This window comes from Pleurodeles waltl, chromosome 1_1 (genome assembly GCF_031143425.1).
Source record: "Pleurodeles waltl isolate 20211129_DDA chromosome 1_1, aPleWal1.hap1.20221129, whole genome shotgun sequence".
Lineage (NCBI taxonomy): Eukaryota > Metazoa > Chordata > Amphibia > Caudata > Salamandridae > Pleurodeles > Pleurodeles waltl.
The window spans coordinates 711,014,367-711,039,709 of record NC_090436.1 but is presented as its reverse complement, the minus strand read 5'-3'; the positions used below and the strand labels follow the sequence as shown (position 1 = coordinate 711,039,709).

Here is a 25,343-nt window from a genome sequence, read left to right as displayed (position 1 = left end):
AGAACTGCTTCCCTTCGGAGACACGTTTGGCCATCTCTTGGGATACTTTTTAAGATTTACTATAGTTGTATGAGTGGCCATGGGCAAGCGGAAGCCACTAGCTTAGTCAACCCCACCAAGACCTATACCCCCACGTCTCTGGATACTTTTCTGCAACGTGCTGAGGACGTTCTCTAAAGAGATAGAATTAGCCGAACGCCGGCTATCTCTTTCCTTTCCACCATCTGTAATTGCCCCAGTTCAACAGCTACCTGCCCCAGACCGGGCAAAGCCAGAGCAGACTATTGAGACTCTGCAGGCTGATAACTTGGGAAGTTCTGTACCTACATCTATATCTGAACTTACAGCTTCCCCGAGGGCCTCTACATCTTTAGTCCATGTAAAACCTGAAATACTAGTGGTCTCAGAGAAAAGAGCAACAATGACAGTGCCAGGAAAAAGAAAAGGAGACTAGCAGTAAATCAAAATGCCAGCGTGTGAAAACTATTGAGTCACCGAGGGAATCTGGTGCGGGTTGTAAGAAAATAGGCAGGCTAGCAGCCTTATTCGACACTCTATACAACAAGTTCATTTCTGCTTTGGACACCAAACTTGGACCAATTTGTTAGTGGTTGGTCGCATTAGAACTGAAGTTTACAAGCAATATACCACCCATGACTCTTAAGAGTGCTTCAGTCCCCAGATCTGCATCTTTACCACCTACTATGACTTTTGCTCCCCTGACAGTTCCATCAACGGCTTGGAAGGATAGCTGTTGATCCAACAGGAACACAGTATGTTAGTGGTATTAATGGTATCAACAGCATCAATGGTATTGATGGTCCTGTTTTGCTGAATTTCTGTCCTATTACCTCAGCTCAGGGTATTCCTATTAGTCGCGACTTGAAAGCTGGGTTCAATTCCTTGCTTTGAGCTAGTGTGCCTGTGTTAACAAATGGCCACTCTTACACCCAAGCGGCATTGACTAGTACATTGATGGGAACACCTAATGTTACCTCTATCAGAGGGGAGAGACCGCTTTCCCCCACCCAATCCCATGATTATCAATCTATCCCTGGAAGCTGCACGTGATGTCACCGTTTTGGGTAATGTACCCCCTTCTGAAGGATGGTTATTCTGAAAGACATGACAAATTGAAGGAAGAATAAGGTAATTCACTGGCTGGACTCACATTCCACTGTGGGGGATCCAGGTGGGTGGATTTATTTGGTGAGAAGGGTAAATTGAATCAGAAAAGGTACCAAAATCATTAGGAGGGGACTATGTGATTATACATTTTTAAACAGACCCCTAGTTGCTGGCAGTGTACTTGCTTCTATTGATCACTCAACAATGAGAGGCCCTCAAACCTCCACTGTGGCACTGCCCCTGGATTTTTTCTTACAGACCCATCATATTAAATTTCCCTCCACAACCTTTGCGACCACAGTATATGAGGCATCAAGTATTGGAGCAGAATAGTCAATCTGTAGCACTTGGTCCAGTGGCTATTTCCAACAGGTATGCCCCGCTGGCCTGACTTCCTGGGAGTGATTGCGTGGGGGTACTTTAGTAATGCCACCTGGTCATTGCAATGAGAATTCTGTAAAAACGTATCTAAGGTACTAGATCTAATCAGTTGGTATATCTCTGGACTGGCATCTAAATTTCAGTATCCTTCCTGGTTGAATTTCATCAGAGGCTTAGGGTGATCTGTTTACAAGAAACTTGGGCCACCTCAAATTGACCTTTTGTGTTCCTGCCTCTGAATCCCCGGGTGGGGAGAGAAAAGAGGGGTTTGATTGTTTAGGTCTCCCTGGTGGTGAGGGGTAACTGGACGTTCTCCTACTAGGTTCCCCTGATTTGCAGGTTATATTATTTTCCATGATAGGCTCAACTAAGCGGTTATTGATAAACTTTAATAAGGCAGTCGCTCCTGATGTTCATCAAATTCAGCTGCTGGGCTCCTTCTTGAGAAATGTAAAGGGCACCTAAAGGTCAAAGGATAATATTCTGGCTGAAGATTTCAATATTCACCTGTGTGGGGATCCAAACGGGGTGGGAGGAGGATCATGCTCCGCGTTGTACGCTCTCACCTGGTGTTTATACATGGAACATTCCAACCAAGGCTCACCGTTAACCACATTCATGAATGAGTTTAATCTAGTGTTGTCATTTCATAAGCTTGTCTCTTCTAAAGTGAATGTCATCAATCCCACGTTCACTTGGGGGGTGGGGAAGCCTTTTATTGACTGTTTTCCTTTCTGCCCCTCTTTTTCCGTGTGTTTGAGGTTGTGATACCATTGAGCCCTTTCAGTGACCCTAACCCAGTGTGTATATCTTCCTGTTAGTCTACCCCATTGCAGGTCTGCTCTCCGGGTACTACCAGGGTTGTAAGGCCAACTAGTTAAGGGCATAGACTCAGGGGGTCTCAGGTTGTCCCTGATATTTTTGACAATACCCTTTATTTCTGCTGTAAATTTGAATTTAGCACTTGTCGGTCTACAAATTCTAGATGTTCTCACATTTTGGGGACCTTTTCAATGACCTCTTCCACCATGTACTCCCTTCTGAAGGACAAAGCACCTCCGAATATCTTTGAGACTCCCAAATGGTTAGACAAAGGCTGTTCGCTGGTGCTAAGGAACTTGAAGCACGCTTTGAGTACCAAGTCAATGGATTCTACCCTAGTCAAACTTAGTCATACTCATAAACAGAAGCTAACAAGGTGCAAGAACCCCCTAAGGGACTCTGCCTGGGAGAACTTATTGGAGGCATGTACTCTGAAACACAGCTATAAGTTCTGGAGTATTGTCAATAGCCCCTTTTTAGCCTTAAAACATGTTGCCTCCTTAGGCTTGCATATCACCGGGGATAGCTGGCGTGACTCATTTTGAAGAGGTCTATAGTATGTTATATAACCAAGACAATAGTGGGGGTACCCAGGTGGAAGAAACCCATGAGTTGACCTTCTCCTTAGAAGATATCACAATGGGAATTTTGGGTCTATCTAAGAACAAGACCCCTGGTTCAGACATAATTCCCCCTGGCCTATATATTAACAGTATGGAGGTTTGGGTCCCCACTTTGACTGCAGTCATTAAGGCTACAATTGCAGAGGGCCCTCCACAATTGTGGGATACCTGGATCATCGTTCCCGTATTCAAGAAGTGGGGCAGGGGCAATCCTTAATCATACAGGCCCAGTTCGCTGCTGGATTCGGTGGTGAAAGTGGTGTAGCAAGTCATCATGGATAGCCTGGAGACATGGGCTGAGGAGCATAGTATCCTAGATGATGTACAGAATGGTTTTCGATCCAGCCGCTCAGTTATGGACCAGTGTCTAAATTTATATGTGGTCCTTGGTAAACACAATTGCTCACCCGGGCTCTATTCACCTGGCGTTCATGGATTTTACCTCGGCCTTTGACCGGGTAAGCAGAGATAAACTATGGCATATCATGCTGGTCAAGGGTGTGGAGTGGGACTTAGTCCTTTTTTTAAGGGATCTACATAAGAATACGGTGGCAGTGCAGTACTCAAAAGATTTGAAAAGCATGCGTTGCTTTAACATCTGTAAGGGGTGTCAAGGTTGTTTCTTGGCCCTTTCCTATTTAATTTATATATGAATCAACTGGAACAGGTCCTGATCGCCAGTAAGGCAGATTGTCCACAGGTGGGGTCTCATCAGCTACCAGTGCTTTTATATGCCAATGATGCAGTCATAATGGCTAAGACGGCAGTAGGTTAACAGTCCCCACTGGTCTCCTTTACAATTTTTATGGATAATCTTGATTTATCGGTTAATGTCAATAAATCTTTTGTTATAGCGGTCAGACCTCGTTCCACTAAAATGAAATCATTCAATATAGGCACCAGCACCTTCCCGAAAACTAGAGTCTTCTCTTATTTGGGTTTACTGCTTGATTCATCTTTGTCATAGCATCCTTTGGTGAACAGGAGAAAGAAGGAATTTGTGTCTGGCCAATGCTGCAGTTTTTTATTTTGCCGCATGACTAGGGAAACGCCCTATTAGGACTTTGTTGCAAGTGGAGAGCTAAATGTCTAACCCAGGCCGTATATGGGAGGGAGGTGTGGGGGATACGTTAAGCAGACCGAATTGAAGACGGTTAAAAACACCTTTTTGCTGCAAATTATGTGCTGTGCAGTGTGCCCCCCACCTTTTTGATCCATGAAGAACTGGGAGTTGGGTATATATTAGATATTGTGGCATTTCGTTCTCTCTTACTTTGAGTAGACATCTGGTCTAGGTTTGAAATGGTACTGAAAAAAAGATTGTAAACGACTGTTTGGTCCTGGAGGAAGCCCACTATATTCCCTGGCTTAAATATATTAAGGAAACACTGCAGGGTCTAGTTAGGTTAGAGCTTTTTAACACACCCGAGCACATAATCAAGGAGGATCATAGAAAGCTGAAAGATTTGTGCAGTGAGGAGCAATGGACAGAGAACCAAGCTGCGCATGCGCAAACATTTTTTTGTTGAAGACAGTTTCTGACATAAAGCCTTACTTATCGGTAAGTAGGACTGATTTTTACTCACCAGGTATGGGATTGAATTGGTGCACTTCTTACTAGCGTTTTCCCAGTGTGAATCTAGGAGTCATACACTTGGACCCTGCAGCTGCGAGAATGTGTCTCTACAGGACACCTTACAGTTTACCATGTTTTGTAATTTCTATGTGAGCACCAGAAAGGTTTCTATTGTCACTATTTTAAAGAGGGCAAACTTTTCCCAAGTTCAATCAGCTCTTATGTATCTCCAAATGCTGTCTGGAAATATAATCTTGAATGTACTTAGCTTCTTGAAATAAGCTGTGAGATTGCGGAATAGTGTGATTTGTAACCCATTATGTTTATAATTGATTCTTCTAATCTGCTTTTTGTCACTTTTGCTGTGTATATTTGCTTTTCTGTGTATTGTTGACTGTTTATTAATTTTTTTTATAAATTTTTAGTATATGTCCATTTTTTGCATCCATGTTTTTGTATGTATAACATAGTGCACTGTTTTGCACATTTTCTCGTAACTTGATATCTGTGTGAATAGTTTTTATCGTGGTGCTTTTATGGTTTGTTCAAAAACCGAACAAAGTTTGTACTGACTGACTGATTATAAATCTCTAAGAGAGGACATTGATTAGGCTACCAATTTCAGGTCATTTTACTTCCACATGCATCAGGCACGTTCCTTCTGTGCCAAGACCTGCTTTTGTCTGAAAGGTTCAGAGCCAGATGATTCGGACAAAGAAAAATTAGTTATTTATTCTGCACACGAGACACGATATGGGGCAAAAATACCCAGCAGCTGTTTGTTCTCTAAAAGGAATCCGAGTTATATAAAAATATATTTCAACAAGGGTTTTCCCCCTTCTGTGACAGTCTTTTTTTTAACTTAATGGGCGATGTCCCACAACACTGATCCCACCTGGCGTTTCTATTGTAGCATGAATGGCTTGTGGCACATTGAGCCAAAGAAGGGTTGAACGAAGTGAACTCCTGCCCAAAAATTGAATGCATGTCCAAACGGTCTGTACTACACAGACTCTTTGTTGGGAATCATCACTCTCCAAATATTCAGGAACAGAGTGGACCTATTTCAATTATAGAGACGCTTAAACGCTCCTTACAGAAGACCTTATTAAACCCTTTACCATGCTATACTTTACCCACAGAAATACTTAATTTATATTTCACAGCCAGAGAGTTGGAAACTACTTCCCACAGAACAAACATTAGTGGTTCCGAAGGAACATGTTTTTATTTACATGAAGCCAACAAATGACAAAAAACGAAGATTACCGAGTTCAATCGTAAATTAGTTCAAGAGCACTATCCTAAAAGACTGTAATTTTCGGTACTTTTAAAGTGACACAGCTGAGAAAGTTATTCTTTTTTTAATTTAAGACAGGAAACACACTTGGAACAGAAAATTTGGCTAAAATACAAGACAACAAAACATTGCGAGTGAAATGGGGATGGTCAATGGCAGTGGATACTGACCAGCAAATTCAAGATGTTAAGATACTACTGCTCAATAAGGAACTCTTTCCTAAATCCCACCCCCTTCCCCACTGTAGCAATGCCAATAGAAGTATCTAAAATATCTGGTTCAAAACAGTGTTGCATCAACTAAAATTGCAGAGTATTGCCACCACCTATCGAAGCGCATTTCCATTGACAGGACTAGCGGTGTAGTTTTTCTCTTATGCAAATTAGGTTGGAAAGGCTAGGCTTCTAAATAGGCTAAAACATTATAAGGTTATTGTAAAGAAATGGCTCCCTGTTGCAGTTACCCCCCCACTTTTTGCCTGATACTGATGCTGACTTGACTAAGAAGTGTGCTGGGACCCTGCTAACCAGGCCCCATCACCAGTGTTCTTCCACCTAAAATGTACCATTGTTTCCACAATTGGCACAACCCTGGCACCTAGGTAAGTCCCTTGTAACTGGTACCAAGGGCCCTGATGCCAGGGAAGGTCTCTAAGGGCTGCAGCATGTCTTATGCCACCCTAGGGACCCCTCAATCAGCACAGACACACTGCTTGCCAGCTTGTGTGTGCTGGTGGGGAGAAAATGACTAAGTCGACATGGCACTCCCCTCAGGGTGCCATGCCAACCTCACACTGCCTGTGGCATAGGTAAGTCACCCCCCTCTAGCAGGCCTTACAGCCCTAAGGCAGGGTGCACTATACCACAGGTGAGGGCATATGTGCATGAGCCCTATGCCCCTACAGTGTCTAAGCAAAACCTTAGACATTGTAAGTGCAGGGTAGCCATAAGAGTATATGGGCTGGGAGTCTGTTAAAAACTAACTCCACAGCTCCATAATGGCTACACTGAATACTGGGAAGTTTAGTATCAAACTTCTCAGAATAATAAACCCACACTGATGCCAGTGTTGGATTTATTAAAAAATGCACACAGAGGGCATCTTAGAGATGCCCACTGTATTTTACCCAATTGTTCAGTGCCGGACTGACTGGTCTGTGCCAGCCTGCTGCTGAGAGACGAGTTTCTGACCCCATGCGGTGAGAGCCTTTGTGCTCTCTGTGGACAGAAACAAAGCCTGCTCTGGGTGGAGGTGCTTCACACCTCCCCCCTGCAGGAACTGTAACACCTAGCAGTGAGCTTCAAAGGCTCAAGCTTCGTGTTACAATGCCCCAGGGCACTTCAGCTAGTGGAGATGCCCGCCCCCTGGACCCAGCCCCCACTTTTGGCGGCAAGTCCAGGAGAGATAATGAGAAAAACAAGGAGGAGTCACTGGCCAGTCAGGACAGCCCCTACGGTGCCCTGAGCTGAAGTGACTAACTTTTAAAAATCCTCCATCTTGCAGATGGAGGATTCCCCCAATAGGGAGAGGAATGTGACCCCCTCCCCTTGGGAGGAGGCACAAAGAGGGTGTACCCACCCTCAGGGCTAGTAGCCATTGGCTACTAACCCCCCAGACCTAAACACGCCCTTAGGTTTAGTATTTAAGGGCTTCCCTAAACCTAAGAATATAGATTCCTGCAACTTACAAGAAGAAGAGGACTGCTGAGCTGAAAACCCCTGCAGAAGAAGAAAGAAGACACCAACTGCTTTGGCCCCAGTCCGACCGGCCTGTCTCCTGCCTTCTAAAGAAACCTGCTCCAGCGACGCTTTCCCCAGGACCAGCGACCTCTGAATCCTCAGAGGACTGCCCTGCTTCAAGAAAGACAAGAAACTCCTGAGGACAGGTGCCCTGCTCCAAAAAGACTGCAACTTTGTTACAGAGGAGCAGATTTAAAGACCCCTGCAAATCCCCGCAGGAAGCGTGAGACTTGCAACACTGCACCCGGCGACCCCGACTCGACTGGTGAAGAAACAACGCTTCAGGGAGGACCCTCCGGCGACTCTAAGACTGTGAGTAACCAAAGTTGTCCCCCTTGAGCCCCCACAGCGACGCCTGCAGAGGGAATCCCGAGGCTCCCCCTGACCGCGACTGCCTGACTCTAAAATCCCGACGGCTGGAAAGGACCCTGCACCTGCAGCCCCCAGCACCTGAAGGATCGGAACTCCAGTGCAGGAGTGACCCCCAGGAGGCCCTCTCCCTTGCCCAGGTGGTGGCTACCCCGAGGAGCCCCCCCCTTGCCTGCCTGCACCGCTGAAGAGACCCCTTGGTCTCCCATTGACTCCCATTGGGAACCCGACGCTAGTTTACACACTGCACCCGGCCGCCCCTGCGCTGCTGAGGGTGTACTTTTTGTGTGGACTTGCGTCCCCCCGGTGCCCTACAAAACCCCCCTGGTCTGCCCTCCGAAGACGTGGGTACTTACCTGCTGGCAGACTGGAACCGGGGCACCACCTTCTCTCCATTGAAGCCTATGTGTTTTGGGCACCTCTTTGACCTCTGCACCTGACCGGCCCTGAGCTGCTGGTGTGGTAACTTTGGGGTTGCTCTGAACCCCCAACGGTGGACTACCTTGGACCCAAATCTGAACCCTGTAGGTGGGTTACTTACCTGCAAGAACTAACAATACTTTACCTCCCCCAGGAACTGTGAAAATTGCACTAAGTGTCCACTTTTAAAACAGCTAAATGTGTTTTATGTAAAAAGTATATATGCTACTGTAATTATTCAAAGTTCCTAAAGTACTTACCTGCAATACCTTTCAAATGAGATATTACATGTAGAATTTGAACCTGTAGATCTTAAAATAAACTAAGAAAAGGTATTTTTCTATACAAAAACCTATTGGCTGGAATTGTCTCGGAGTGTGTGTTTTCTCATTTATTGCCTGTGTGTATGTACAACAAATGCTTAACACTACTCCTTTGATAAGCCTACTGCTCGACCACACTACCGCAAAATAGAGCAATGGTATTATCTCTTTTTGCCACTATCTTACCTCTAAGGGGAACCCTTGGACTCTGTGCATGCTATTCCTTACTTTGGAATAGCACATACAGAGCCAACTTCCTACAGTTATAAAACTAATCAATATTTGAAATGGCATGGTGACTCATTTTGCAATTTACCATCTACAATCTAGCTACAGGTCTTTAGACACATTTAGCATTATTAGTAAATTCTGGTAATCCACCTAAATCATAAATTATCAAGGCAATGATGAATTTGTTTTTCATTACAATTACCTTTCTGCATGACAGGACTTTTGTCTGCAGATAAAGAAGAGAACGGTTTAGAGGCCTCGGCTTCGGCTTTCTTGCTGTAATTTATTGACACTACAACATCTTTGGAGCTTGGAGACTTTTCTTGAGATGATAAAAGCTCTTCTGCAAGTAGAATAAAAGTTTATTATATAAACTGTTATATTTTAATGCTATATAACACATTCCTAACATTTACAAGCAATCTATACAATTCGTAAATAAGCTCACTGAATGGGTTGTTTGATTTTTAATGAACCTACTATTCACACAGTTGTGCAATGCAGCGTAGAAAAGTCAGTGAGTTTGATTCTCAAACTCCTTTGCTGCCATCAATCCATACAATAAGAAAAAAAGGCCTTAGAATAGGAGAAGTAATATGTAGGACTATAAATAATCAGTCTTCAGAATAATCTCCAAATTACTTCAGTATTTAATTTTTAAGTAGTTTTAAGATAAATAAGCGTGGCTTCTCCAAAAGAAGCACAGGATATCGCTATGCTTTTCCAAACAGTTGTCGTGACTTTAGTCAGTACAGCTTCAGAGATTGTGCCACCAAAAACCTTAATTGTGCCTTCGACAGACTGCTATAGTAAGCGCAAACAAACCCAACGTGGCATCCCGACTTTTTGCCGATTTACCCCAGGCTGTTTTTCAGGCTAGAAAAAAAGTTGCATCGGGTGTTGATCAAGAATGTGCTCCCATGTTATCACCTCTGAAAAGGCGCCCGGCTCATGATGTTCTGGTCCCCAAAAAGACTTCTGCATTCTGTATCAACTATGTGAGGCTTCCCTGCCAGGTACTGTGTAGTCTGTGGTGTTCAGGAGATCTAAACAGACTCACGGACGCCAAGCTCAAAATTAACAGTCCTGCTAGCTGCATACATTTAAGATCAACTTTATCTCATCTTGGGCATCTCTGCGTTCACTGAGAGCTCCGTGGTAGTTTAACCAATTAAACACCCTGCCACATCACCCAAGACTAGTATCAATTGGAGGAAGAAAGATGTAAGGCTGTTGGATTTTTTTTAAATACCCATTGTGTGGAACCATCATCATAGATAGATTGCTAATCAAAGTGTATTAGTGCCAGACCACAAACAAGCATTGGCAAAGCCAATAGGTGTCACCTTTATTTTTTCTTGTGCATTCTATCTTACTAACTGGATTATAAATATTAGAAAAGGGTTATAATAATGTTTGTTTTAAATTAAACTGTTAATAGTTTTGTGATGTATGCTGAATTAATATCGGAGGGTTCCAAACTTGTAATTTGTACCTTATTTAATATGGCATTGTACTAGAGTACATCAATGTGTAGTTAGTGAAGTGCCACTGCACCTGCGGCACCATTCAAAGCATGCCCCTTTTAACTGCAAGGTAACTGCAATTGTGACTGCCTGTTTAGTCATAAAATATAGCAATATTTGGTATTTAGCGGAGCTATGACAACTTTTGACCCTGGTGCCACTGCACCTGCTGCACCATTCAAATCATGTCCTTAATGCGAGCAAGATAACTGCACGTGTGACTGTCTGTTTAGAAGTAACATTTAGTAATAATTTGTGTTTAGTGGGGTTCTCATACGTTTTGGGCATGGTGCCACTGCACCTGCTACACCATTCAAATCATGACCCTAATGCCTGCAAGATAACTGCACTTTTGACTGCGTGTTTAGCAGTAAATACAGCAATATTTGGTGCTTGGAGGAGTTATGACAACTTTTGGCTCTTGTGCCATTGCCAAAAAACACAAAAAGGTATGGGGTTTCACTAATGATACGGAGCTATAACCATGGGACATTATCCACGGGCTCCTAGACATCGCTGGGTGTCAAAAACGTGGAGTGGGAGTGCTGTGGGATGGTGATGGATGGGGGGGGGGGGGGTATTCCCTTTAAGGACTAGGTGGTCTCACACACTATATAGTGTCATGCTTCATCATTTGACCACCTAGCCCCACCCAGGTAGGACAGTGCCACCTGGGCGGACTCAACCTCACCGTTAAAGTAACGGGAGGAAGTGCGTAAATAATTTTTACCTGGAGTTAGTGGGATCCAGCTAAGCTAGGGGAAGATATAAAAACATCTAGGCAGTTACCGGTGTGTAATCTACACTTTTAATAGTGGTGTCTGCTGGTGTATTAAAAACAAGGGTGGGACACCAAGGTGAGAGTAAGGACTCACTGGGTCACCTATCTAAAAAATGGCCGACATGTTTCTGCCCTCTACAATGAGTCAAGGAAGGTCTGGGGGCATTCTTCAGAGCCTAGGATCCCTAAACGTCATGCATTGCACAAACAATCCACTCTCATTAAGAGAGTGGGAAGGATTTATTGAAGGGGCCTACCTGTGGCAAGGAAATACCTCGCGGAGGCCCCAACATCTAAGGCTACTGGCCTCAGATTCCAGGAGGGAGAGTGTCCCCTTATAGTCACACTAGGGGCTGTGCGCCTAGCCCGACCCCTCGCTGGACTGCATTGCACCTGCTGCACTATTCAAGTCATGACCCTATTGCCTGCAACATAACTACTTGTGACTGCCTGTTTAATAGTAAGTTATAGCAATATCTGGTGTTTAGAGGAGGAGTTCAGAAAACTTTTGGCCCTGGTGCCTCTGCACTTGCTGTACCATTCAAATCATGACCCTAGCGCCTGCAAGATAACTACACTTGTGAATACTTGTTAATAAGTCACAGAGTAACAATTTGAAATAAAACGTCGCCAAATTATACAAATTACTTATCTATAAAAATGGCAGTGGTAACTTCAGAAACAATTAGTTTTGTTTTAATATTTTGAACTGCATTAATCAGAAATGTAATTAAGTAATGAAAAACACAACATAATGAGCCCACTCCCTGCTTGCTTTACATCTGCACTTGATACTTCATTGCAAGATGGCAGACATGTTCACACACATTTCAACGCGACTTGCGTTCATGTAATCTTTTAGCATATAAACACTATCAAAGTAACCAATAACAAAAAAACACTCCATGCAACGGCAAAAGCAGAACAGTAAGGAGACGAGTAGGAAGTGACCTGCTTGTCAATAAAAAGCTATTAAGTTCAAGTGACATTGGAATGAACAAACAGGAACTTCAGGTAAGTAAGGGGCAAAGTAGGGGAGGCTCTTTGTCCCTTTAAAGATTTTTTATTTTTTTAATTTTTTTGTAACATAAGACTTCTCAAGCAAAACCTAAAAAGGGCTAAACCTGGGAAATCTAGAATGTGGCAAGTCGAAGTCCTATTACACTGTGGGTGAGGGGTGCTTAGAAGTTAATGCTAGATAGTCGTACTGCTCATGACAGGAGGAACTGTATGAGCAGTGGCAGAAGCTACAGAACAGCACTACTCTGATGATGAAAGTGATCTAGAGCCATACAGCGCGCTCTCACACTATGGTAAGACAAATGCCCTTCTGAGTGCTTTAGAGCAAGGGAGGCCACAGTAATTAGTTTGGGTGTTGGGCTCACAAGGGAGACATGCACTGTGGGCACAGTTTTCACTCTAACTTACTTGCATGGTATGTCCCCTAGCAAACGCCCATCGGGAAGTGAAGAGGGTTAAGCGTATGTAGTTCAGAGGGCATCATCCGGGCTGGTATATCACCAAGCTGGTATTACCATAGCATTCTATGGACATTTAATTTATGGCACCAAGTGTGCTGGGATGCCATTGCAAAGTTTCCATAGCCATTTCCTCTCTGCACAGTGCCTGAAAATGGTTTCCTGAAGACCAAAAAGTACTTTAACAAGTACACATTCGGGGGAAGCACTCATTGGGGTTCTGTATCCAGAGTCGCATTTTTGTTCCTTTTTAATTAGCCGAGGGGCAATATTTCATGTAGGTGGGGAAAGTCAGTCCTTTTTCCACATTATTAAAGATGGGCATTCTCATGGTTATGGAATTCTTAAGAGACATTTTCCCTCTAAATCAGTCTTCCTAAGATGTGTTCTCCAAAACCAATATTTCTGATGGCAATATTTTTCTATCTACAATATTCTGCTGTTGCATTTTCTGAGCCTGTTTTTCACACCAGTGTTCCATGTGGAATTTTGCTTGCAAGTACTGATGTTCACATGGCATTTTCCCAAGCTGCACACATGCTCAATTCTGCAAAATCAAAAATATTTCCACCAGCTTTCATTTCACCTTAAAAATGTTACTTATTTGCTTCTTCTGTAGCACAAAATGTTTATCCGTGCTGGAAAATATAAAAAATATCAATGCCACAACAAAATTTGATCTCAGTGACTTCTTGAAGGAAACCACTAAACCACTAAACATCAAGAGGGGGTGCTGGAAGAACCTCTCCCTAAGGGAGCCATCTCCTTCCTGTACTAAAAAACAATTCCCTGGGGTGCCATCAACGGCTAAAATAGACCTGGAGACTAGTCTAAGACCAGTTTGATTTGAATTGAGGAAGAAGAGTAGGAGGAGGCACTACAAGCCCCAAAGAGGTGGTGATACGAGCACGGTTCGGCCTGGCACAGCTATGCGAGCTGTACACGGTAGAATGACCCTGCAGAAGATGGGGAGAATGCCAAACATGGCATGTCTAAGGGCACTGTAGACACCACTTTTGTCATATGAACACCAGTGGCAGGTTTCTTCAGTAAATAAAGAAAGACTTCTTCGGATGACAGACTTAAACAGGTATATCTGCATTGCATTAGGCAAGTACCAGAAATTGCCATCAGTGCCAAGATAAAGTAAACCACCATTGGTGGATGGTTAGTGCTAGGATTTTACTGTACGGACGAATTTCAAGACATGTGACACTGGTTTGGGGGATGCTGACTGACTGTGTAATGTTATGCTATTTACATTGAAAAACCACAGGAGACTTGATGCATACGTTTCATGTAGACTGATCTTGTCCTGCTCACCTACTGTAGCCCCTTAATATTGTCCAACACCACTGGGAAAGGACAGCCTGGCCTTCAATGCACAACAAGTCGCCTTAGTGAAATATCTTCAAGTAGGAATTCAAATGTGCACCACAGAAGGGGTCACAGAACATGTGAACATTCACATAAACAGTGCATTTCTTAGGGTCGTATCCGTCCATAAGATGGGCTGAACATTTTTGCATCTCTAAGAATGAAATAACTAAAAAAAATATATTTTGCAGACCCCACTCTAAAATTAAGGTCTAGTGTTGCGATGGACAAATGCCTCAACATTCAACCTGAACCTTCTTAGCAGTGACTGAAATCATACAATTCTTTCAGCTGGTTAAGTCGGTATGGCCAGCTAATGCCACTGAAATATATAACTAAGTCACACTATGTAGCATATGGTAATGATCTTCAATCGTTAAGAGGCAAACACACACAGCAGCCAGCTGCTCAAGAACTCACAGCTGAGAATAGCCCCAACAGGCAGCAGCTACTAAACACTGAATATGCAGATTACTACACCAAAAAAAAAAAAAAAAAAAAAAAACACTGACGACCCGAAGTTTAGACTGGTATGTATCTTGCACTTCTTTCAATCAGGACGCCAGTGCCATACCACCTCAAGTGTTATGAAATCTTTTTTAGTCTGTTTTGCACCTGGATGCGTGTAAGAGTCAGACACAAAGATTAGGTTTGACCTGATAAAAGTATGATGCAAGTCTAGTGATCCTCTACATCAAAGATAGAGCAGAAATCTAGTATGAACTGCAGAAACCACTTTTGTGCAACCATGTATTTTCAATTTCTAAAACGATTCAATCCAAAGAGTTAAAATCTTGTAAAGTAGTTCTTACAACATGCCTGGCAGCTATTACAATTCAACCATTATGGCTTTCGGAGGATGTCGTAAGACTACCAGTGACAGGTTTCTTCAGTAAATAAAGACAGACTTCATTGGATGCCAAACTTCCACAGGTATTTCTGCATCACATTAAACACGTACCAAAAGTTTCCATCAGTGCCAAGATAAAGTAAACCACCATCAAAATGAGCACAGCTTTAAAATAGGGGTCTTAAAAATAGTTCTATATTTTTTCTTTTAGACAAATTCTAAAGAAATAGATGCACAATTCTGCTCTTCATAGACCTAGTCTTTAACGTGAAGGCTGATAATATATTAAAAAACTAATTACAAAAAAAAAAAAACATTACATTGTGACCGTCTATGAGCACAATTATGGACTATCCATCTTTGATTATTACTTTACCTGTATAAAACAATTTAAAAATGGCTACCCGTGCATGCCCACAGAGAAGCATAAGTGGCCATCTTTGACTTGGGTTCACTGAAATAGAAAGTATTGAAAGGTAGTTGCTCTTGCATGCGGGTGCATGCACAAGCATAGGATGTCCTTTGGTTTGGGATGTTTTTGTTAAAAAAAAAAAAAATAATAAAAAAAAAAAAATTACCTATGCGCACACATGAATGGCCCGGTAGCAGTGTCAGGGGAGATGCCGAGCCCTCAGCAATGTGAAAAGATTTTAAAAATTACACATTGCCACAGTAGTTTGTGGCATTACAGAAAGGTATTTGCTGTGAGGATGCACGCTTCCTTTGTCCAATGATTTATATTGTAGGAGGCGAGGGGGGAAGAATAATGTGCGTCACAGACAATTGAAGGAAAAAGGCTGAGTGGAAGTCCCTTATAAGTAAATTATGTAGATTACTTTATTAACAGTCAAAAGGTCTTGGCTAACGTCAGACCTAAAAAATTGAGAAAATCCATAATGTAAGTTGAGCATTGTTGTGAATTGACACAAAATGAAGACAATCAGCAACAGAAAGGTTTGATCTTACAGAAAATTATGAAGGCTCCCTGCAATAAAATGCAGTCTTAAGTACATGATTCCAAATACAAATGTTACAAAAAGGAACCAAGAGGAAAATAATACCAAGGAAAAAAGTTATTTAAACCCTGCACATGACAGGACTTGGCAAACGGAAATTGCATTAAGCATCTCTTCCAGTAAGCATTGTATTTAAGGTGAGAATCTGAATTGCTCTGGACCTTAGCAGAGGGACATTCACGATTCATTTAATACACTTGATTGAGATAAAAATTTACTAATATATTAGTGGCATGAAAGTTAGCATATGGCGACTTACAAACTTCATTTAAAAGCCTAACAGAGAAATTATGGGAGAGATCGTGCCCTCCATTTGTTTGACATCACATTTTGCCATGAAGGATGTTGTGCATTTATATTTTAGTAAACTTTTGACATAAATTAATGTAAAGATATTTTATAGAGATACCATAGAGATAAAGTATATTATGAGTATTAAATGAACATGAATTAATCATACTTAAATCGATTTAAATGAATTTACTAACATGAGTTACATGTTACTAGGCCTGAAAATTCATTTTTTGCAGCAGTAGTGGAAAAGTGCTAATTCATTCTGTTCTCCTTGACCAGAATTATTTCCTAGGTTGCTGATAAATTAGAGAATGTCCTATTGTATTGAAGGCAAAATCCATGTTTTAACAAAACAATTGTAACAATATTTGTTCTAGCGATCGAACAAGACAGGAAGCATGATTGAAGTCAAATGATAACTTTAAGAATCATATTGTAAAAGCCCAGGAAAGGAACCCCAAGTTTCAAACTCTCTCTAAAGGTTATATTTTGGCGCAACTGTATGAACTCGTCAAGATAACTTCGTCCTTCACTAAGGAAAATCTGGCATAGTTGCAAACCTGATGGGCATCAATTTTCATTGGATATTGATCCATTTGTGCAAGATAAGTCTCCAGAAGACCAATAAGAATTCTATCAACATTTATAGTTAGGGAGAGACTTTTCAAACTTGTAGTGAATCTTAATTGTAAGCTCTTGCTGTAATACTACTCTCTCTCTCCTGAATCCATATGACCCTTAGATGTCTCCAGAAGAATCCAAGTCATATTTTCTATTTGCCCCATTTACTTATGCTGTTCAGTACTGATATGCCCAATAAATTATCAACTGTTGATTTGCCCTATGTGCAGCTTGAGTTCTGCTCTGCCCCTGATGCTGCTGTCTACTGAGGCTGAGAAGTTGTGAACGCTCTGGACCGACAAATCTTTCCCGTCTGCTGTCCCATTAGGAAAAGTATATAATCTGCATTATGGTTTTTCTTGTTTCCTTTTCAGCTTAGATGATTATACCAGGTGTAGTTCGATAGCGTTTCCCTAGTTAGATGATTTTCCAAATTATTTTTGTCACTTTTTGTTTTTGTCCATGTGTTAGCCCGTCCCCACACATGCAAGTTCGTAATAGAAATAAGGATGGCCAGGCCCCAGAAACTGACTGTTATTGAGTCTGATGATTTACTGATGTCCCCATCATCTGCTTTGAAATCGAACTTTGACGTGCATATCATAGTTATGCTAATTTGTGTTATTCTCTTGGAGTGTTTAATAGTATTGATGTTTAGTAGGCTTAATCTCTTTAGACGTTTTGGTCAGCCTAAGGTTTACATGTATGTTTATTACTTAGTTTTGCACACCATTTACGTTATATTGGCTTTGAGGTTGTAATAAAGCTTAGGAATGTGATTCAGTTTGGAGTTTAAATTCAGTGGTCAAACTGGTTACGATGTTTAAAATTGTTTATCTTTCTCCTGTTATTGATCTGTGTCGAATAAAATCTCATTACCCACTTTTCACTGAGTCCAAAGATCCAGCAGACTGCTAGTATTTCATTTAGGACTTGCACAACCTTAGCTAGCACTAAAAAAAACTTTAATAGCTGTAATTAATTATTGTAAATCCACAGTGACTACTCTGTTTCACTTTGCTACCCTTGGAAACATTTCAGACAAAAACAATTAGGACACTGACGTTTAATTAGCTACATTACAGAAACTGAATGCCCTATTACCTTATAATGGTGAATCCCTGAAAATGAAAAGGAGAGTTAAGTTTTCTGGGTAACAGCAGGCAAGAGAATAAGATGTTCCATTTTAGGAGGTTAGCTTTTAGAAACCACATAGGAGAACATGCATAGCAAAGTGTGGATTACAATAAAATAAATAACCATGCTATGAGAAAACTTGCATGTGGTCTATTAGAAGAAGAGTCATCATCAAAATCTTAAAGACTATAAAGTTGATTCTAAGCTGTGTTTTAAGATAAGTTCCTCGAGAGGAAAAAAAAACTACAAATCACAATCAGTGGTAATTTAAAAAAAATAAAAAAAGAGAAGGGAAACAATGTGACTAATGATAATTTTCTCCATAATTTCATCTCTTCGGTCAACTTTTTTCTCTGGAAATATTTGTCTTCATTTTGTTTTAAATAAAATACATTTTCCATGTTTTAGTTTGACCAAAAACAAGTGCAGCATTTTTTATTTTTTATTTTAAACTTATTTTTTATTTTTACTGCAGGCCTATGAGGTCCTTATCAGTTAATTGGATGTTGGAAAATGGTCCTTAGGAAGAGCAAAGTTCTCTCAGTATGGAGGATTTGAGTAACAACACTGACAACAGGTTGTTTTTTTCTGCCACTTGACTAGTGTTCAATTCATAACTAGTTTCAAGGCTGATTGCAGATTTCTGAATTTGTCCAAGCGTTGAAGCCTGCTCAATTTGTTAAAGTTGGAAATGGTCTTCGGTTGAAATTTTTATGATGTCACCAGGAATAAAATGTTGAAATCTTGTTTTAAGCTATTTACAGAAGTCAACAAGGAGAAATCTATTTTCCAGAGAAGATAGTTGTGAGGCATTTTCTTGGCAATCCAGCGGCTGTCTGAATTCTGGGCTTTATCAGGTGTGCCACCTGTTGCTTGTAATAGGCGTCTTAGAGCCAATGATACTACTGCATTCCAACTAGGTACCTAAAGTATTACTATTAAGGTGTACTCTATAAGTGGTGAGAGGTAATATGCATGACAATGTAAATAACACCAGCTCAATGTATATTAAGTGTTATAGGGCCAAAGACTAGTAAGACATTTGATAACAAGCAATTAAAAATGGTGGTTTAAATTATCCATCTAGGAAAACAGAAGATGCTAGAAGAGTCTGTGATCAGTATAGAATGCAAAATGCTCTTACAGCCTTTAAGCACTAGGTAATGTATTTTAAAACATCGTGTACCATTGCAAATATCTCAAGGGTCAGTGTGCAGGTGTTCTTAGTAAACTTTGAAACTCCATTTTATAACAATTTGTATTAACACAGGTCAGTCAAAAAATCAGGTGGCAGCCAAAGTAAATACAATTTACAAATGAGCTAAGATCAGACTGGCATTCTGACGGAAATGGTCTGAGTTGGTGAGGTAACTTGGCAAATAAGTACGTTCAGATCTTATTGCTGAAGTTTTAGTAACATCACATTACCACAAAATGCCACCAAGTAAAACTAGGGTCATACTGGAAGAAAGCAATGGATGACTTCAGCAAAAGAAAGAATAGTTGGTGTCTTGTCTACAGAGCGCAGTAACAGAACAACAATGTTTCATATTTTCAAAGTTATTTTAAGGGTTCACACTCAAAATAGTGGAAGACAGAAAAAAGTGAGTTTCAGCATGCACAAAGTAGTACTCCACATAGGAATTACTCCTATACAATGCATATGCAAAACAGTGCATATTTAACTTCACTTCCCCTGCCTGGGCACTTCTTTCCCCCTGCCTCTTTTCACTGCAGAAACAATCAGTTACTGCTCACTGCTGTTATCACTCCTGCACCACCTTCCCTGGTCAGTTGTATAAACATCGTAGCTGCTCAGTATCTGTTATTATGTGATCTTAATTCAAGTTTTCTTGGCAGCTAGGGGTCAGCTAGTGCCTAAATTGAGTTCCACAAACTATTTTAGTCAGATCATAGGATTAACGATTCTTCAAGATCCCCCAGCTTATCCACAGCCTTGAAGAAACACAACCAAGAGAAAAGGTTTTGGCCCTAGTGAACGTCTACTCTACACAAGCTAATATGTGGGCTGGTGATAAAATAAGAAATGTTCCTCTAATCATGATGTTGGAAATCTTGTCCTTTCGTTCCTTTTCCACAGGCTCAACCCTAGCACCCATTCTAGGTTAGATCAGTCCAAAGTGGCTACACTCAGGATGTGAAAGGCAGATTGGTGCAGCTAGAGTTTGGTTTACTAAGTGATAACCAGGAAAAGGGACAAGTAGTGCATTTCCATGAGGTACAGGGAAACTATTCTTCACATGAAATAGAGGTAAATACTCCACCTGGTTAACAAAGGAACCCTAGTAACTGGGAAGGAGGAATATGGAGGTATTACGGACAGTTCTCCAAAACTCACGAGTCAACTGAGCAATCCTTGAGACAAGTATTATCGGATATCATTGGAAGCAAAGACAATTATATTATTGCAAGCTCACTGAATTGCTAAGTAACCCTAGGTAAGGCTTTGACTTTCAGGTGGTAACTATGTCAAAACAATCAACGCTTCCTCTTGGAGGTTGATGTGGGGTATAATGTAAGGTACAGTCAGGACAATGATAATGCAGTCCCGTTGATGCTGTGTCTTCTTTAAAAAGAGATACTACTTATTCTAGTAAAGTGTAATGACTTAAAAAATAGTTTTTTTAAAGCTACAGATCAACATAAATTTACTTTAACGTGGTAAGATGTAAGGAACAAGCCACAAGCTTTTCTTTCAAAGGGATTGTCAAACACTAGATAGGTCAACTTAAGCAGAATCTTCAATAACAATCAGCCTAGAAATTGTATTTATTCTAAGCAGCAAAAGAAATCTTGAATATCAATAGCTCAACTCACTTTTATCACACATACCTGCATGCTGGAGTGTTAAAGGGGAATATGTGGCTTAAGCACTCATGAGACACAAGAGCAGTGGTTAGAAGGGGCTCTATGCATCAGAGGCCGTGGTAAAGTTGGACTTCCGAGGTCAGTAAACAGCAGCACCAAGGGTGCCTGTAGTAAACACAAAGGAAGGAGGGCAGTGACATCGTTGCAGGGATGATTTGAGAAGTAGTGCTGCTCGGGCTGCAAAGAGTACAGACGAGGGCACTCCTAACTGTGCACCCCAAAAGGGAGAAATGTCAGCAGAAGTGAAGGACAATCAGGTCTGAGCAGTTCATGTCCGGACAGTAGAGCATTGAGTAGGCGTGACTCTCCCTCTGACCTGGGAGCAGGTGCAATGCTGGGTTCAGTTCCCTCATGTAGAGAGACTAAGTACAGCTCCATTTTTGAACTCTTGTAAATTAGACTGGACAGCGGCAAAGCATACGTGGTAAAGGCATGTGTATGGTAAAGGAGGTTTCCCCTGCAGAAAAACCGAAGCTTTCGACCCATAATTCAAACCTTTCTTTTGTGATGGCACACAGAGATCACTAACATCAAAAGTGAATTCACTTAGAGTTACAAGACTACCTGTATACAGAAAAAGTGGCAGTTTGGGACAGGCTGTGTGGCTATTCAGATTTAAAAAAACAAAAAAAAAAACAAAAAAAAAAAAGAGGAGGAGTTGGCATACTTATTTTGGACAGCCAAACCTAGAAACTCAATGTAGATGTTAATTAATTAAAGGGTTCAGGTGGGATAGCACATGCAGCCTCAAGTGTAAACAGGGTAAGAGACTCTCCGATATCCAGGTAAACTCATATGCATCAAAACTAAAAACATAGCTCTCATACTGCACTAACTGTATAGCAATAAAGCTTTAGATCACACAAAAGCCCTGCAGTGTACTTATTTAGAAGTACTCTATACAGCATTGTGGATATTTTCAAAATTGGGACTGGTTAAGCTTACAAACCAAGCTTTCTTTGTTATTGAAGATAGTGACCTTGTCGTTCTCCCACCCCTCACCCCCGGGGATTGCAGGATACTTTTTCCATAAAAGAATGCTGTTCGTCAATAGATTTTCATGTTGCAGAAAACATTTAAGGCTCATTTTATTTTACCGTGCGTCCATAAGCCACTGCATTTAAACCAAATATCTCTAAATAATGCTTCCCTATATACTTGGGGCTTTCTGCAGTTTCCAGAGGGTACACGCCCCTGAACAAAATGTGTAGCCTTCCTTACAAAGTCTAATAGGCCAGTTCGCCAGTACATGTAAATATTTGCCTGAAAGCCCGGCCTTGCTGGTTTGGCATGTTTCCATCCTGTCTTTAACAACTCACTCACACTGATGGAAGCGGAGTGGAAGATCATGGTGTCCCATGGTGCGGCTGACTGATGTTTTATAAATAGTGAGTGAAAGAAACTGCCTGCTGGAAGCATCAGAGGTATGCCCTAGTGCACAATGGAAGGAGTTGGTCTCACTGAGTTGTTTTCAAATAGTAAAAAGACACTGCTTACTGGGGCCTGCGACCATGCTCAGCAAAGGCTAGAGGGTCAAGATACCCGATGCACAATGTAATGTCATCTAGTCCAAATTGAACATTAATAGAAAGCATCTATGGATGATGTACAACATCTTGATAGGGAGGGTGCGATGCACTCCAACTGGCAGCCGTGTCATTCCAATGGTACACACATTTAATGTCATTTGTTTTCACATTTAAAATAAGATGACTGATGGCACTTGAATGTGTGAAAATGTTTTTTAGTAAGTGCAAACGTGCTTTTTGGTACAGAGCTGCACGGTAACAAATGCAAAAGCTCCCCCGTCCTCAAAAAAACAGAAACAAAGAGGGAGGGATGGGGGGAAGCACTCAATGGAGAGAGCAACACAGTGGGGTGATGGGAGGTGGTAAAACTGAGGAGTACACGAGGGAGACCGCACAATGGAGGGCAGAGGGAGAATCTCGGGAAGGAGAGAAACTAGAAAACCCATGGAGTGCTAAACAAAAGAAATACGAGGGGGAGTACCGGAAATCCCATGCACATTTATGGAGTGGTTATTCAAAAATAAATAAAGTAGTGAATATATGTTAGTCACCAAATCTAAAGAAAGGTAAGGAGCTATATTGCATTGGGGGGGGGGGGGGGGGGGGGGGCGGCGGCGGCCCACAAAACTAAGCAAGCCACTGACTAAGAAACAAGCAAATGAGTGGCAATAAAAGTAATGGGTAAGAAATGGGCAGGCTATAAGTCCACTGCAAGTTCTTGGTATGCCCACAACAGGTCTTTGGCAGCGTACAAAATGAACTTTTACCAAACGGCCAAAGACCTTGTGAGCACTGGCCCTTCTCCATGAATGTGAACACCAGCAATCTTCTTGTTTTCCATAGCATGCGTTTTGTGCAGCACTGGCTATTTTAGGATTAGGACGGAGCGTCCAAATTGATTCCAGCAGTCTGGTGGTCTGGGGTGCCGAGGTTTGAGGCACAGAGGTAGGTCTAAGGTTGGAGTAGTGCAGCAACACATGTGCATCTAGTGGTTGAATTGCACCTGGGATCATTCCAGGGTTCCCCACTTCACTAAACTGTGAGATCCTAAGCAATTGTTTGATTTCACTTTGCTTCTCTATTCTTCTTTATCACATAAAAGTACCTGGAAATATGACTTCAAGATGTGCCCAGTACTAAACCTTCTCTTGTGTTTTATCTAGTAAACTATAAGGCTCTCTATACACAATAGCAACCCAGGCCAACCAGAGTGTTCACATAACAAGTGACTTGCCTCCTAGATCACTATTGCCATTGTGTCAGTGTGGGGAGGCATGAATCTTTCTAACTTCATGTTTGAAAACTGTCACTAAAAAAAAAAAAAAAAAAAAAAACACACCAAAAAAAAAAGACTTCAGTGCATTGATATACATCTGATGTACTGAAACGCTTTTGAAATGCACTTTTTTGAACTTTGAATTAACTAATATATTTTTACACGTGTTGCAAGATGGCTTTACAAATGCAGGTGGTCTTAAAGTTAAGTGGTACAGGACCACCTTCTGTGCATCATTTTTTTCACCTCAGTTTACCTGTAAATAAATGTTAGCCATGTATTTAGTATCTTTACGAAAGTTGGTTCTTTGTTAAGTAAACAGGCTAGTGCTACCGTACCACAGGAGGTCGCATGTAAAGGTGAAGAGGGCTACACTTTGAGTATCAGTGTGTTAAATAAATGCCTAAAACATGACACCAGGTTTCTTCAGCAAAGACAACACAGGAGCTATTTATAAAAACTAAAGAGCTGACCTTCTGTCAACTGCGTTCAAATGTTTTATATAAGTGTAACGAAGAAGTGGGCGAAAAAGTGAAGGGCTGTAGGGGGTTATGGCTCACGCCCGCACAAACATTTTGCTGGTTTATTTGTGATGGTGCGGCCTAAATCACGAGAGGTGCGGTGCAAGGTTCAGCTAAAAATCGCAGATTTCTTTCGAGTTTTTTGGCAATGTCTGCACATCACCAAAGTCCTACAACTGTCAAACGTGTTTCAAGCATATTTAGGCCGCGATGGCAACAAGCCTCCGGACATGGAAATAACACAGCTGTATTTATTTCAATTTATACAGTTTGCTGAACAATTTAGCAGTTCCGTTGTATCTTTCAGTATTATGAAAACATGTCAATATAAAGGAAGCGTACCTTGCCCTTGGAGATGAGAAATATCCAAGCCTTCCTTTAATCGGAGGACGACCACGCCGTACTGAAAATCAAATGCATCACTGAAAGAAAAAACAGCCATAATTTAGCGCTAAAACATGAATATTTTCCTCGTTTTTACTAGTTAACTAAACGTTGACAATATTAATGAACACGCCAGGGGCCCATGACGATGGCTACAGAAAAATCGCATGTTATAGAAACGGGAGCTCACGCAGCAGCCCAGAACAAAAAAAGCCAAGTGTTTGTAAAATCACGAAACAAAGAGCTTGTCGTTTCCCTAGTCTAAGTGTAAGTAGCACGACCAGTAAAGGCTTTCATTCTGCATTGAGATCTGTAGTTATTTTAAACCATTATGAAATCACAAGTCCCAAGAATGCAAAGCAAAAAAACATGAACTGGATAGGTCACTCACGTACAGACCGGCAAACTTGAGAGCTCTCAGGATAAACACCCCTACTAAAGATTCGCTTAATAGAACAGGTCTTCTGCAGTGCCTCACATCAAGCTCGTTTTGTAGGTTGTACTTGGAGCCATAATGAGAACGGATTCCCACATAAGACCAAACGCCCAGGACGTGGAATTGCTGTCTGCCTCGCACCACCAGGCGGGTTGACTAAAGGTTCAGTGAGGTTTTTCCTGCACAATGCACGTTTTTTCGGATTGTCCTCAATTACAATTTCCTTCAATCTACGCTTAATTGGGATAACGCACAATTTAAATTGGAGAATTTCTGAGGTCTTGGGATAATCTTTGATACTCCTAGTTTTTTTTAG

At 41.4% G+C, this 25,343-nt stretch overlaps 1 protein-coding gene across 1 annotated transcript in view; it reads right to left on the bottom strand.

Moving 5' to 3' along the window:
- SLC12A2 (solute carrier family 12 member 2) overlaps positions 1-25,343 on the bottom strand; it is a 409,553-nt gene that overhangs the window by 87,097 nt on the left and 297,113 nt on the right. Inside the window, exons 19-20 of the mRNA XM_069227287.1 lie at positions 24,550-24,629; positions 9,115-9,255 (exon numbers count right to left, since the gene is read on the bottom strand). Coding sequence (XP_069083388.1) covers positions 9,115-9,255; positions 24,550-24,629 — 221 coding nt within the window. The remainder of the gene's footprint in view (positions 1-9,114; positions 9,256-24,549; positions 24,630-25,343) is intronic.